General features: G+C 55.4%; 1 protein-coding gene across 10 annotated transcripts in view; it reads right to left on the reverse strand.

The window, feature by feature from the left end:
• The window catches only part of IQCE (IQ motif containing E), a 42,125-nt gene that overhangs the window by 25,153 nt on the left and 840 nt on the right, over nucleotides 1–16,132 (reverse strand). For 2 of the 10 annotated variants that reach the window (XM_078439952.2, XM_078439946.2), the window contains 7 exons: nucleotides 11,174–11,221; nucleotides 9,788–9,833; nucleotides 6,449–6,577; nucleotides 5,533–5,667; nucleotides 4,607–4,677; nucleotides 751–864; nucleotides 576–626 (listed from right to left, as the gene is read on the reverse strand). In XM_078439952.2, coding sequence (XP_078296078.2) covers nucleotides 576–626; nucleotides 751–864; nucleotides 4,607–4,677; nucleotides 5,533–5,667; nucleotides 6,449–6,512 — 435 coding nt within the window. In that variant the 5' untranslated portion in view covers nucleotides 6,513–6,577; nucleotides 9,788–9,833; nucleotides 11,174–11,221. Of the gene's footprint in view, nucleotides 1–575; nucleotides 627–750; nucleotides 865–4,606; nucleotides 4,678–5,532; nucleotides 5,668–6,448; nucleotides 6,578–9,787; nucleotides 9,834–11,173; nucleotides 11,222–11,538; nucleotides 11,798–16,132 lie in introns of those variants that run through there. The other 8 variants (XM_078439953.2, XM_078439947.2, XM_078439954.2 and 5 more) reach the window with 6 other exon arrangements.

Raw genomic sequence — 16,132 nt, forward strand, 5'->3', positions numbered from 1 at the left:
TCACATCGTTAATGTTATTTGATTCCTTGGGCTCAGTGCTCTCAGAATTGGATCCCTTCCAGGTCTGTCTGCATCTCACTCTTCTCGAGAAGTGTGCTTCCTTGACTCAGCAGGTTTCTTGTGGTCCTTCTTCTCCGCCGCCGCAGCCCTCATCACGGAATGGCGCCGGTGCCGTCACCTTGCTTCACTCGCTGTGCTGTGTGTTACGCGGCCCCGTGGCAGAGCTGGTGTGTGTGTTAAAGTGTTAAAGGCTTTATCCTATCCCGCTTTGTTTCCTCAGCATCTCTAGTTCAGTGTGGTGACGGGGGACGTCACCACCGCGACCACTGTCCTCTGCTGTGCACCTTCTGCCCTGCGCAGCCTCTCGGTCTCCCCTCACGCCCCCAGCAGCGCCCGCAGCGTCTTGTCGTGAGCTCTCCGGCTCCTGGGCGGTGCTTTAGGGGCTCCTGGGCCCTGGCTCCCTGTCACCCCTCTTGCACGACTGCATTAGAGGAAAGGCGTCCCTCAACTCTGGGCTGTTTTGAGATTCAGACTTCGGCGGGAAGGTTATCGGTCCTGCTGGAGTCGGTACTCACCCAGCCAGCATCGGGCCTTTTCTCTGCCAGAGTCCGAACAAAATCCGGGTCCTGCGGCAAGCAGACGGAGAGATGAAGACACTGGCGGGCGGCCTCTCCCCCCTGCAGCCCGAAGAGCGGAGCCTGCGCCTCCCCTGCCGCGGCCGGGCGCCACCGCTGCGGGGCCGCGACTTACTCGGGACGGGTCCAAGAGCTGCTGTATCTGCCGGTCCTTCCTGCTGTTTTCCTCCTCCAGGCGCCGCAGCCTTGTTCTCATGAGGTCCACGTCACTTTTCTGCACGTGCAGGGACTGAGAGGAGACAGAACCACACACACACACACACACACACACTCGTGCACACGCGCACCCCAACACCCAGGTGAAACACAAGTCGGAGCAGAACTCGCGAGGCGGCCCGGTTCCCGGTCAGGGCGCGTGCGTGGCGCTGGGGGGGAAGGAGGCACCTGGTGCCTGGGAACCAGGGGGGATGCCGTCAGGTGCAGGACCACCCGACGTGAGTAGGAACGCCCCCTCCCTAAAGGCAGCCCCACGCAGGCACGCCGCTCTCTCCCACGCCCACCTGAGGGAGCCCACACGTGTCACAGCACGTGTCACCAAAACTCATCCGAGGCTAACGTCCACTTAAAACTCTTGGCCTCAGCTCGGGCTTGGGAGGTCAGATGGGGGCCCCTGCCAGTTGTTACCAGTCTGCGGTGAACGGAGGGAAAAAGCCTGAGCAGCTGATTTTTCACGGGACTAAAGTGATTCAATTCCACAACCGCCCTCTTTAGAAAACTCTCCTCCCTCCTACTTTGGGCTTCTGTCGTCCTTTTAGGAAATGGTGATGGTAGGGGATTTTTAATTTTTGTTTTCCACGTCCTCACTTGCAAAGGCCTTCTCCCAGGGCATGAAACCGCGAGGCCTGGAGAACACAAGGTTCAGACGTGCCCACAGCCCTCACGGGGACAGCCAGGGCACTCAACCAGCTTCCGGCATCAGCCTGCATCCGAACTAGCCAGTTAACCTGGAAACACCCTTCTCCCTCCAGGACTCATGAGGCGTAGAAGAGAGACAGTGCCCGAACGAACCCAGCCCCCACCACTGGCAAGCGGACTCCCAGTGTGCACTGCAGAGAGAGAGGCCGGACAGGTCAGCTGCAGGCCTGCCACTGGCCGGACCGCCATAGCGCTCCAGGAGACGAGGGGACCCTGGCACTCAGTGAGTGTTTAATGAATAGGTCAGTTCGTGCACAGCCATCGGGAAGGAGAAGAAATCTAATAATGGGAATTCTGCTTCCGGAAACGGGGTACACTCAGTGTTCCCTACTCCTGCAGCCGTGGACACTGTATATAAGACAGACGTAAGAAGGCTCAGAAGGGTGGACAGAAGACAGACTAGGCTGGGGCTCAGGACCCAAGCAGGGACTGCAGGGCCCCCCAGTTCTCCTGCTGCCTCACGTGTTCTAGACAGGAGTGCTGGGGAAGCCAACAGCCTGGACAAGCCCACGGGCACAGACAGGAAAGGGGCAGCCTGGCCAGGCAGAGAAGGCACGGGTGATAACCGCCCCACCCTCAGGCAAACACAGCAGAACCTGCAGGCCTCACCCCTGCCAGCGAAGGCTGAGCCGGGAGCCAAGCCCCCCACCCCTGCCAGGCTGTAGTGAGGCACCCTGCCTCCTTGCAGGGGGGAGGGGGGTGGGGGGGAGGCCTGCTAGAGCATCAGGACTCTCACTGTCCAGGGGTAATGAGGCCACATACACAAAATAAAGTGGAAGACTTAAATCCTAACCTACCAATAATTACATTAAATATAAATGACCCAAACAAACCAACTAGGAGACAGGAAGTGGCAACGTAGATTAAAAAACACGCCCAACTACATGTTGTCTACAAGAACCTCATTTTAACATAATGTGAAAGGAGGTCGAAAGTAAAAGGATGGAAAGAGAGATGCCAGCGAAGCATTAACCAACAAAGGCAGGAGCAGCCATGTTAGCATCAGACAAAGCAGAATTCGGAGAACAGAAACGACACGGCGACTCTACAGGCCAATCCACAGACAAGACAAGCGACCATAAATGCACCCTCGTCAACGAAAGAGGTAAGACGTGTGACTAAAGAGGAGGCAGAGCTCCCCCCACAGTATCACATACTGCATCAGTCCACATAGAGAACATTACCAGGATGCCAGAATTCTAGAGATGGGGAGAAAAGCCAGTGGCCGCCAGGAGTCAGGGATGGGGAATGGGGTGGGAGGCAGGTGCGACCACCAAGGGGCAGCTGGAGGGACAGCATGCCCAGTGGCGTGGGGCAGCATGCGTGCAGGGACACGGGTGCACACATGCGGCAACACGGCACGGAACCGGACACGTGCACCAAGTCCACGTCTGCGGCCTGGCTTTGACACAGCGTGGACTGCCGGGGGAGACGGGTGCGGGGGGGGCCTCTGTGCCATCCCCGCCACTCCCTGGGATGTTCTGCACTCGTGGCCTCTTGCGGGGTGCCGGCCGTGGCACAGAGTACTCCCTGGGGCCCTGCGCCAATGGGCGCACCCGCGTCGCGACTGTGAAACCGTTCCTGTATTATCCCCATTTTTCAACAGGAAACTGAGGCACCACTCGCCACAGAAAAACAACTCTGAAGCTCAGAGTCCTGGAAGTGAAATTCTCCTCCCCCTGCGTTTAGAAGCCTAGACTGATTTTTCCCATAAGTCCGTGACGGGAAGTTTGAATAAAGTCAGTATCATTTTACCCAGAGACCACTTCCAGCTCCAGAAGATTCCTTTCAAGACTGCTACTGCAGTGATTATTCGGAGTTCCAAATGAGGGCTCTCCCCACAACAACTCTGACACACAGCTGTCCTCAGGACAGGGAGTGCGATGCTTCAGCAGCACCTTCACTGCTGGGCAGCTCCCATGGGGGAGCAGTCTCTGGACGGCCCCTGACATCGGAGCATCTTGTCTGGGCCGCCACAGAAGGGCTGCGTCTCACGCACGGGGGCCCAGAGCGGGGGCTCCTCGGGTAAGATGGCTCGAAGACTCCTCGCCGTGGCCGTGCCCCTGGGCGTGCTGGCCGCCCACGCCCCACCTTACCTCTGGTGCCCAGACGGGCCATGGCCCTCCGGATGCGGAGGAAGTGAACCCTGGCCGCTTGTCCAGGGGCACAAGTATGCACGTGGATGCTAAGAGCGGGGTGGCAGCAGTGGTTCCGTCGAAGGCGATGAGGGTGGCGATAATTTATTCCAGTGCAATTTACACCATAAGGTGTAGGAGGTAGCACGGGGCAGCAAAAAGAGCCTCGGCCTTGGGAGGCAGGTGGCCTTGGGGGAAGTCCTCATTCTGCTACTGGTTGATCTGGGACAGGCTACTACCTGGTCTGAATCTCGAGGTCATCACCGGCTAAGAGCCGTAAGCTCCCTCAGACTCCCGTAGAGACCCATTGAGCTAGGGAGTGGGGACCGTCTGGTTACCACCGAAGAGTCCACACGTGGAAGGCTACTGATAACGATGACGCCAGTGGCCTCATCTGACGCCAGATCTCCGTGCAGAGGGCCTGTGGTATCAATCCCGTCTTTCCCATTTTCCGTGCCGTGCTGCTGAAGCAGAGCACACGTGGAATCTCAACAGTGGAGGCCTCTCCTGCAGCAGGCTCTAGGTGGGTCTCCCAGCTTCCAAGGCACGGGGCCAGGGTTTAAACTCAGGTGCTCCTCGAGGCGCCCGGGGGCTCAGTAGGTTAAGCGTGCAACTCTTGATTTTAGCTCACGTCACAATCTTGAGGTTTGTGAGTTTGAGCCCCAAGTCGGGCTCCGTGCTGACGGTGCGGAGCCTGCTTGGGATTCTCTCTCTCCCTCTCTCTGTCCCTCCCCCATCGCACGTGCGCATGTTCTCTCTCTAAAAGTAAATAAACTTAAAACAAAACAAAACTCGGGCGTCCCTGCAAAGCTCATGTTCTTTCCATATGCACACATCTCGGCACTGATCCTGACTTTCCCACCCGTGGTTACGGAAGGCTCTTGTGGTCTAAAACCAACAAAGGACGGACAAAAATACTACCTTCTTCAGCTCAATGATCTCGTCGTACATGTCTTCCTTCTCTCTGTAGACAGGGGTCCCGGGAACGTGACCTGGAGGGGGACACGCAAACGTCTGAAAAGATCATCTGAAGAGTAGACGGAATTCTTGGCTGTGCCTTAAGAAAATCCCGGACGTTTGATAAAAAAGAAGACCAAAGCATTTCACCGGTTTAGCTGGACCGTGATCATTCCCGGAACATAAGGAAACCAACACCGACAGTGAGTAGAAGGGTGAAGCAGGAGAGAACGGAAAGGTGTGAACACAGGGCTTGCCTGCAGGAAAAGGAAAGAAGGGGGACAGAAGGAGAAGGGATACATTTAGATTCTAAATCGCAAACAAAACAAAAAGACAAAGACAGACAAACGGCAGCCCTTCCAGCGCTGACAGAGTGAGGCAGAGAAGCAGACTCGGGTCTCCGTAATGCACCTGATAGACTGAGACTCTACAACATTTAAGCCCAAAGTAGAACTCGGAGCCAGCAGGAAGGGGTCGGCAGGGGGTCAGGGTGACAGGGGCTCACCACGATCCCTGTGGAGGCCCACGAGGACAGCCGTGAGAGCCGGGGAGGAGACATGGGGAGAGACCAGACAGAAGGACGGAGACAGGACAACAGACCCAGGCTTTCTGGTGAGATTTAGGGTTTTCACTATGTGCAACTGTTATTTCTAGTACTGTCCATCCGATAAATCTCAGCAAGCCTCCGAGTTACAGGGGCAGGCCCGACTGGAGCCTGGGGACACGTCACCGTCACGTTAGGAGGGCAGAGCGGACTTGCGGGGTTCCCGTCCTCTCTCCACGGTCTCGTAGGGACACAGTCAATACAGGAAGCCCAAAATCTCACTTTGTCAAAGGACAGATCCCGAGCTTTCCCTTACTTGTGGCCTCGTCACCGTCAACATGCTCACCATTGCTGGCAGAACGCCTGAGATTGGACCTCTTCACTCTTAAGGCTGCTCTCAGATAGTCGGGAGTAGTGCTGGGGGGGCTGGCCCATGCCTGCTCCAAGGTCAGGTCTGACTTCAGGGGCTGGGTCAGACTTCCTGCTTTGAACGTGCATGGATTTAATATGACAGGTAAGACAAACAACGGAAGGTTTTGCCTCTACTAATCAATGCTCATGGGCTGAAGAAAGCTTAAGACAACCAGCAGATGGTGGCCATCAGTGGGATGCTGATAAAATTTTTTGGCTCTCAAAAAATAAAGCCCAGATCCGGAGCGTTTGTCTATTTCCACGGTATAAATAGTCCTATGATGTCCAATTTCAGGCGGCCAGCGTGACATCGACCGGCTCACCAAATTCTTAAAAATTTAACAACTGGCTCTTGTGAGTGGGTGGGAGCTGGGCCAGCAGTGCTGGGACGTCACAAGACTCCAAGGATAGCATGTCACACCCGCAAACCGTCAGAAACCACACTTACGTAAAGATTACGTAAGGATTATGAGGCTCAACGTCTTTGAGAAGTTGAAAAGCAACGTCATACAAATAAGTCCTATTACGAACTCGATCTTTAAAAAAATTTTTTTTTTAACGTTTATTTATTTTTGAGATAGAGAGACAGAGCATGAATGGGGGAGGAGCAGAGAGAGAGGGAGACACAGAATCGGAAGCAGGCTCCAGGCTCTGAGCCGTCAGCCCAGAGCCCGACGCGGGGCTTGAACTCACGGACCGTGAGATCGTGACCTGGGCTGAAGTCGGACACTTAACCGACTGAGCCACCCAGGCGCCCCACGAACTCGATCTTAAATCACCACCCGCCACTCGTCAAACCCTCCTCTGGAGCGGGAAGGGCCTCTCTGTCGGACCAACCACGTCCCGCATACCTGGCTTCGAGCTTCCCAGCCACAGCTTCTGTGGGGTTAAGGACATTCTGTTACCAAGAGGCATGCTTGCTGCTGTCCTCAGAGATCTCCAGGATGCCACTTTCCTCGGTTTAGAGTGATAAGGTGACTCTAAAAAGCCAATACATAGTTTCAGAGGGGCAAGGTATCGATGCCTCTCAACATTTGTGCTTTAGTGACACAAAAATGGTACCAGAACATTCATAAGAACATTCCGACAAAAGTAAAAAACACAGCGTATGGTTATATACTACATATTATATAGCTATATCACATAGTTATATATATATATGTAGTATATACATACTTATGTTTGTTTTTGGAATTTTATTATAAAGACATAACATAAAAGGAAATTTATCTAAAAATCCAGTCATAATTCTACCAGTATTTGATGTTCTCAGATACAGGTGTATTACAGTCACAGAACAGTGAACACACAATTTTGTCCTTTGCGCTTAACAGTACAAATATTTTTCACTTTGCTACCTAGGGACACAAGTAATACTATCTAGAACTTACTATGTAAAACAAAAAATGTAGAAGAAATGAGAAAAAAATTACCTTTCTGGGCATTTTTGATGATGTTATTCATACAAAGGAAACATGTTAAAGTTACTTTTTAATCTGGGATGTCATCTCTTTCATTATGTAAAATCGGACACATTTATGCAATAACTCAGTTGTTCATAAACCATGTTTATAAGTAGCAAAGAAATTCCTGTCTATGGTAAGTCCTGAAAAACCTAAAAAAAATCTCTAAGTTTTCTCCATGGCTTCAAAATTTAGGGGAGATTTCTCATTATAATTTGGGACGAGAGAACAGACTCGTTAGACGTGGACGCATTTTCCCTCAGCGGGACCACGGCGCCCCGGCTTGGGGGCATGCTTGAAGGCCTCCCCAACCCTGTCCATTTAAGTGCTCACTTATAAAGTAAGCTGGCCGTCAGGGGCAAGCTCCACCAGTAACATTTCCCTCCCTGGCCCACGTGAGCTATCAGCGACCGGTAAGGATCCCTCAGGAAACACGCACGCACGTGGACAAAAGTGGGAAGGCAGAAGGAAACAGGAGTTGGGAGATACGAGATACTTGGGCGAGCGGGGCTGTGAGCAGCAGAGCCCTGGGCCCCGGAATCCAGTCGGGCCTTAAAGAACAACACTGGCTAAGTGAACAGGACACGTGGTTGCCGCTGTCCCGGCCCAGGAAACCAGACAGAAGCACACCTGCTGGGCTGGTGTCCCAAAGGCCGCTACAGGAGTGGGCATCTGAGCGGAGATGGCTCACCCCGTGTGAAAGGGCTGAGCCAGCCCAGGGAAGGGGGCGCCGGGGTGCTGGGGAGAGGACCCTGAAGGTCGGGGGGTGGAAAAAGGCTCTGAGGACCAGGGCTGGGCCATACGGGACTCCCAGCGTGGGCTGCGGGGAGAAAGCACGGGTGAAAGCAGGGTGCTGAAGTTCAGCACCCCTCGACTTCTGGATACTTCTGGGGCTTTCACCGTTCTAAGTTATGTGAAGCACGACTCTGACGTTTACAGAAATCAAGATACAAACAATTGGACGATTACTATTTGAAACACTTGAAACGCTGATATTCAGTAAAAACAATTAAAGATGTTCTAACATTTACCTTGTAACCGAAGAGAACTTAAAACAAAATGGTTCTAAAACAAGAAGGTTTAAAACACACACACCCGCCCTTCACATCAATTCTCAATTCCTCCATGGAAGGAGAGGAAGGACATCAAAACCCCAAACTGATAGATTCTTTCTTCCTTTTTTATTTTTTGGAGGGAGTGCGCGAGCACGGAGGGCAGGGAGGTCCGCCGGGATTTAAGCTCTCTCGGAAAGGCGTTCCTAAGCATCAAATTCACACGTGGTTCTCTGTGCACTAGAGCAGTGTCGGAACGGCCCGGACGAAGAGAGGCCTGGCTGGCCGTCTGGACTAAAACCCCATCTGCCACGACTGAACGCTTGTGCCCCCCCAGTCGTACGCTGAACGCTAACGTGAACCCTAACGTGCTGGTGTCGGGGTGAGGCCTGGGGGAGATGATTAGGTCACGATTAGGTCCCAGAGCTCCCTCACCCCTTCCCCCACGTGAGGTACAACCAGGCCGCGGCCGCCCACAACGTGGAAGACGCCTCATCACAGCCACCGTGCGGACGCCCACCCGAGTCTTGGACTTGGGCCTCCAGGACTGTCAGAAGTAAATGGCTGTTATTCAGAAGTTGCCCGGCCTTCCGCCAGCTGTCGGGGCAGAGCAACACCCATCCCCGCAACATCGTCCCTAGCAGGCAGCCACCCACGTGACCACGGCCAAGGATGGTATCTCCCCGCAGAGGATGGGGAACACAGAACCTGCCCACAGATGCCGCAGGGCAAGCCCACCGGGAAACCACTACACCCGCTCAGCACGGCGTCCACAGCAGCTCTGACTCAATCCCGAGGGGATGAGGCCTTCTGGCCGAGGCAGCGTTCGGAAGACACAAGCGGGTTCAGAGGGCGGGGAAAGAACCCAAGAGGCCAGAGCACTGCGTCTGCAGGAGGCTCCTGGGACAGCGGCCCCTGGGAGCTTCAGCCCCCTGCTGGGCCTCCTCCCACAGGGGCCATGGGGGAAGGCGGGGACCCCAAGAGTGCCGGCTCCCAAGACCCCACCACAGGGGCCACAGGGGAAGGCGGGGACCCCGAGAGTGCCGGCTCCCGAGACCCCAACACAAGGGCCACGGGGGAAGGTGGGGACCCCAGAGTGCCAGCTCCCGAGACCCCACCACAAGGGCCACAGGGAAGGTGGAGGCCCCAGAGTGCTGGCTCCCGAGACCCCACCACAAGGGCCACAGGGAAGGCGGGGACCCCGAGAGTGCCGGCTCCCGAGACCCCAACACAAGGGCCACGGGGGAAGGCGGGGACCCCAGAGTGCCAGCTCCCGAGACCCCACCACAAGGGCCACAGGGAAGGTGGAGGCCCCAGAGTGCTGGCTCCCGAGACCCCACCACAAGGGCCACAGGGAAGGCGGGGACCCCGAGAGTGCCGGCTCCCAAGACCCCACCACAAGGGCCACAGGGAAGGTGGAGGCCCCAGAGTGCCGGCTCCCGAGACCCCACCACAAGGGCCACAGGGAAGGTGGGGACCCCGAGAGTGCCGGCTCCCGAGACCCCAACACAAAATGGAGCCAAGTGGTGGGAGTGTCACTTCTTGATAACCCCAGGTGTTTGAAGAAGACATTCTTGATCTTTCTCCCAAGACATCAGGGAAGGACAGCTTCTAAAACCCTTTCTCTGGGTTAAAGTGCAGAAATTGGAGGGATGAAGGGCCTGGTCATACTTACTCAGTGATGTGGGTGGAGGTTTGTGGAAACTTTTCCTCTCTGCTTTCTGAAAGAAAAGAAACGATGTAAAGCACGTTGAGCCTTCTCGAGGAGCCCGATGGCCCCAAAAGTGAAGCACAGGCATGTTCAGGACGGGTCAGAGCAGGTGCAAGGGCAGCGAGAGAAGAGGTTAACAGCAGAGACATGAGTGAAGGCTGAGCCCAGGAAGAAACACACAGCACAGCGAGGTGACCCAGGAAAACGTGATCCGTGCGGTGTTCTGGCTGCACTGGGTTCCCGGGAGCTCTCGGGACACTACCTAGAAGCACACTGAAGATGCCACGCGAACAACTATCTTCGGCCCCCCTGACTGTCCTCAGGCCAGCGCCTGCAGCACCAAGGTGTGACCGTCCACCAGGATGGACTCGGCAGGAATACGGCAAGTACAAACACCACTGGGGAGGGACGGTCCCGCACGGGAGGGGCCCTGTCGGAACACCGTCTCCCAGGGCAACCCTGATGCCAAGTGCAGAACTGGGCCCTGCTGTGTGCCCAGGAAAAGGACAAACCTCATCGGCTTCCTCTTGGACAGAGAATCCCTCCTCCCTCCCTTCCAGCAGAAACCACGAGCCCTGCCATCTGAATTTTCCCTGGACATGAGCTGGATCCCTCCTCCTCCGGGGAGCATCTCGGGTCCACGGCCTCAGTGGTGTTGAGGGAACACCCCCTAATCTGCAGAGGTCCCTCACTGCAGACAACGGGCGCGTGATGTTCCCCTTCGAGTGCACAGAGCCGAGGTGGAACGGAGACCTACTGGTGCCACGTGCCCTCAGAGCCATGCGCTGAGGCTCGTCTGTGACTCTGCCTGCTGGACACGTGCGTTGTGCTCTTTTTTTGTGACCGCGAAGCCGGCAGGCTGCATGTTCTACCCAGCACGGCTCCCCAGACAAACCCAGACCGGCCAGGCTGGGGGCTGCTCTGCCTTGGGACCCCTGCTGGCCACTCTCCCTTCAGGCCACTCCTGGCATCCAGGGGACCCTGGGGCCATCGTGCCAGGACATCACACACCGCCAGAGCCGCGGCTGCCAAAGCGAATCCCTTCTCCAGCCTAGAGCCCTCTCCCCCCTTCATGTTACACCAAAACCAGAAGCAGGATAAGAGCTTAGAATGTGCCTCAAATATACTCTATTCACAACTAACACCCGGATACAAGTTTTAAAATTATAATCACGGTTACCTATACCAACCAAGGGCTCAAAACTCCTCAAGTGCAGAGTAGCCCCTAGAGTGTGTTTTCCGGCTCTAAACGTCACGTTTGCGGGGAAAGAGCCGGGGGCGTGTTTGGGTAACGTGTAGGGGCCAGATAACCAGCAGTGGGACAAGCGGCTGTGCCCCGATCACACTCACCGTCTCAAAGTCAGAGTCAAAGGTAATTGCGGACAGACTGTCATCTCCCTGGAAGAAGAGATGGAAACAGTGAAATTTTAGGGAACCTGCCTGGCCCCCCACGGTCACAAGTACAAAGTGAAAACAGCCCATCCACGGCTGCTGAGACAGTGACTCAAGAAACCCACTCCGAGTTAAGCTCAGAACATGCAAAGTGGGCAGCGGCCAGCCCGCTCGGTTGCAGCCCAAAGAACGGTGGCGGACGTGACACAAAGCTCCACCCACTCGGGCTGCTCCACGTCTGTCCATCTAGCGGCACCACATCCAAGGATCCGCTATGTACTGTCGATAAAGAAACGGTTTTGGGGAAAAGGAACGTGTCTCACATCGTTTAAATGGTCTCTTATTCATCTTCACATCAAGGCACAAGGGACCTGGGACTGGATCCTGACAAGAACAAGTCAAAGTCATTTAAAAACACAACGCGCATTAATACATGCCTTATTTGGCCGTAGAAACCTTCCTGCCCGGCCGTGGAGGGTAGAAGAAAACCTGTACCACCTAATTTCAGTACGAGGATGTCATTTCCCAAGAGAAGACTGTTTCTGTGCTAACTCACTTACTCAGTTTTAAATCCTAAAAAAAGGGAAAGGAGGAACACACATAAACCCGTAAATCCCCTCTGATCGCCGTGCTATTGATTCGCGGTGCGGTTGCCAGGAGTTAGGAACTGACACCCGTCCTGGGAGCCGAGAAGGCTGTGTCTGCTGGTGAGCGTGTCTCAGCAAGCCGTGTGGGTGCGGCTGAACCCACACGGTGTCGTCGTGGGACTTTGCTGCCTTCTGAAAAGCACAAGTACGGACTAAGCCATATGGCCATAGTATCAGTACCTTAAGGAACAATTCTTCCAGCAGATGTTCCACTGGAAACATATGGCCGTGCCAGAAGGGTGCGGGGTGGGTAAGGTGTCGCTGTCGGGACGGGGCAGCCCTCCAGCCCAGCGATCTTAAACACAGGGTCCGGACTAAAGGTGTGGCGTGACCTGATGTGGGACGGGGGGAAGGTCGTGTGCCCCAAATAAACAGAATCTTTCATCGGCCACTGACGGATTTTCTGCGGCATTTCACAAGTGATGTTTTAAGGCACAACTAGCACGTGACGATCACAGAGCGTCTTCCTTGAGCACAGCGTGTGAAAATGACGCCCAACGTTTAGGAAGGGAAGGCAGCAGGTTCAACGTGCAGATCCCGTGCCAGATCTGGGGAGACACGGTGGCGACCGCGCCCTGGCATCGCAAAGGACACGCCTGCCGACGGCGGGTGTGGACCCGCTGGAAACTGCACAGAGGAGGAGCGACGACTTTCTCTGTGGACGCCGGTCATCATTACTTGTTTAATGGCCTGAAGGCTCAACAGGGAAATGAGGCTACCATGTGGCGGACAAAACCAAGGGATCTGTCTCCCACAGGTGCGCTCACCCACCATGCCTTCCCCCCGGCGGATCCTCCCCGCCTTCCCTCCCTCTGCCCGCCAGTCGGGCTGCAGCAGACAGACCAGGGGCTGCGTTAAAGACAATGAACACGTTGATGTCTCTGAGCAGAGTCTGAGCTGCCGCACCCGTTCCCTGGGCGTCGGGAGCCCGGGGCGGCCGAGGGGCAGGCGGGCGGAGAGCCCGACGGGGCCCAGAGCAGCATCGTGCCTCCCCGCCGGCTGTGTGACGTTGGCCACACCACTGACCCTGTGCATCCCAGCTTCCTCAACAAAGGAGAACACGTTCCTCTACCGGATTTTCAAAAGCACTAGAAGTACATGTGTACTAAGCAGACACTGGGAAAAAAGAGCGGGTCTCGAAGGAGACGGGGGAGCCTGCGGGGATTCAGTACACGGTGTCGGCGAAAAAGGAATACAATACGTTCCCTAGGAGTGGTCTTCCAGAATGATGGGGTGAGGAGCTCGGACGACTGTCTCCTCAACAGACAGCCGTTTAATACAGAAAGCCATCAAACAAACAATCATTTGGGTTTCTGGAAACTGGCCTAAGGGCAGAGAGCAACGGAGGAGATTCACTCAAGAAAATCTACTAAATCTGGGAGAGAACAGTCCGGGGCATCCCTTGCCCCCCCACCCCCAGCCCTGTCCCACGGGAACTCCTCCAGGGAGATAGGCTCTAGGTGGGTGCAGGCAAGACAGTGGTGAGCGGTGGGGGAGATTCCCTGCGCCCAGAAGGAGGGTGTAAGCCCTACCCCAGGAGCAGCCGACTAGGAATTCTAGGTCCCCAGCTTGCTCGCGGGACAGAGGTTCCGCTCAGGGAGGGTCAGGCCCCCACCTCCCCGCCCCACAACAGGACTGTCACTCGAGGAGGCCGTCCCTGCTGTTGGCCCCGGGCGGTAGCACGGGGGCCTGGCTGTATTTGTAGTGCATGGTGGAGGATCCCAATGGCTCCCCGATTCCAATGCCAAGTTGAAGACAATGGGGACGTGGTGGGGAGCCATGACAGGGGCCTCCTAGCTCTGTGACGGCAGCAGCAGGAAGCCCGTCTGAAGAACAACCAGAAGCTTAACAGAGCCCAGAAGAGCCTCCCTGGGGTCACAGTCGACCTCGAGGGTCAGGGAGGCTGCCTCCAAGTGCTAGACCGCGCGCACGTGGCCGTGGGCTTGAGGAGGGCTTGGAAACACTCCCCACACACCTAGACCAACCCTGGCTGAGGGGCCTTAGCACAACCTCGAAGCAAACACTGGCTGCACAAGAAACCACCCCGCCACAAGAGCCGCTCCCAGGAGCCAGGTCTACAGGTACAATATCTGGAGGTCCGGAGGGCACGTGCGCGTCTAAGGCTGCCCGTGCAGGGGAGACGGAGAGGGGCAACCCAAGCTACTAGTCCCTGGCTGCGGGTGGGCAAAACCGTAAAGTCGCGCACTGTGACAGCAGCCTCCAAGCCACACGCACACAGATGCACACATGCACGCACGCACACGCAGTGTGACAGGCCAAGGGGCTTACCCACAGCCATTGATCAAAAAATGGCTTCTGTTGACCCAAGGGTGACCCCTAGGTAGTGAAGTTAAGAGAGATGCAAACAAGACAAAACCTGCAGGGAACCAGAGGCTGCACAGCGCGGGCAGAAGGACCTCAGAGTTAGTCCAGCTAAGTCACTCACCAAACACGGACCACCAAGCAAACACCAAGCCCATGGGGAGGAGGGGTGGCGACCCAGGGTCGCTGTCACATTCCATCTAAATGTCTAGCTTCCGACAGGAAACCATGAGATACCCAGAGAAACAGGAAAGTGTGAGCGTTAGAAGGGGGAAAGAGCAGAAATAGAAACTTCTGAAGGAGCCCGGATGAGGGACTTAGCAAAGACTTCAGAGCAGCCATTATAAATATGTTCAAGCCGTGGTGCTGTGAGGCTGCAGGATGATCTGGGAGGCAGGAGAGCACAGGAGATTGTGAGCAAAAGGTCGGGGGCAGGGCTGGGGGGAGAGGAGACCTGAGGTCTGGGCCAGGGGGCTAATAAAGCACGCGACATAGAACCTGACACATAGTAAATGTCTAATAAATGCTCTTCTTGTCTCGTTCTAGAAACTGTGAGCCTTTTTACGAATGTTGGCCCTTAAATCACCAGTGGCCCCACTCAGCCTCCACGTCACCCCCGTGGCTCTGTACTGCGGTCAGCGGAGCCGCTTACGGCCGCCGCACAGTGAGGCCCCTGGCACACAGTAAGCGCTCTGCGAAAGTTCACGAGCAAGCCTAGAGGCAGCTCTATTCCAAGGGACTTGAGAGAATGGACAGCCTGGACAGTGCCTGCTGTCAAGAGGTTCTTGTCTAACTGAGCACAGATGCAAGCTAGCAGAAAAGCCGCACGTTAGCCTGGACCAAGGGCGTCTCCTAGACGTGGAGAGAGCTTTGCAACAGTTTCTCCTTGAGACCAAGGCAACGTGGCTTAACTTGTTCTGTGTCCTCAGAGCCTCACACGTAAGGGGCTTAGCAAATGTTTATGTGCGTAAGGATGTTTATAGTAGCACTGTTTCTAATAGCTGAACAGCGAAAACAAAAGAGTAAAAAGCAGGGAAATGGGTGAATACAATAAGGGCATCCACAGGTTAGACTTTTTCATATCATGCTCGTGAAAACGTGCGGCTGTGGGAAAACGCTAACAACAAATTAAACAGTAAAGGTTACAAAACGAGTCAGATACGCTCTCAACTTTTTTCAAAGGTGCGTGGAAAAAGATGCATTGCAAAAAGATCGGAAGGAAAACCGCCAGATACTGACCAGGTCTTGTGCAGGTAAACGGACTTTCTAAGCTTTCTCTAACGGTCATGAGTTTTACAATCACGACATAAAACGTCACTTTCTAAAGATGAAGGGGCCTTAGCGGTAACTGAGTCGCGTGTAGGTGGGCGGGCCTCCCAGATGAGGCAAGACTCGCTGCCTTGAGGGACAAGGTCAGTCACTCCCAGGGGCCAGCAGCACTGAGCCTGGGCCCTGGCTGTCCAGCCCGGCTGAGTGCTGCCCTCTCAGTGAGAAGGAAGCAAAGTGAGCAAATTTCCCTCTGTCTGGAGCCCTCCCAAGGCTTCTCACCCCGCCTGCAATAAAATCCACGCTCCCTGCATGGCCTGCACGGCTCCCGTGGCCAGGCGGGTGCCCACCTTCCATGCACACCCCTTTCCCCCAGGAGGTCCCAGCAAGCTTTCGTGCAGGCGCTGCGCCACACCCCACTCTCCCCTCTCAGGACCTTAGTCCATGCTGGTACATGCTTAGTACATGCTGCTGCCCCACTGCTCTCAGGTCTTTACCAGCCTGTCTCCTTCTCGTCCTCATCCAGGGCGTCCTCAGAGCGTCTGCTCCGGGCACCCCGTCTAAAGCAGCCCTCTGCAACACCTCCATCACATGGGGCCTGTTTTATTTTCTGCACAGCTCACTCTCTGAAGTGATCTTGACGCTCTGTTTCCTGCCTCCTTCTCCCCCAACGGGAATGCCA

Source organism: Panthera onca, chromosome E3 (assembly GCF_046562875.1).
Source record: "Panthera onca isolate mPanOnc1 chromosome E3, mPanOnc1 haplotype 2, whole genome shotgun sequence".
Taxonomy (NCBI): Eukaryota; Metazoa; Chordata; class Mammalia; order Carnivora; family Felidae; genus Panthera; species Panthera onca.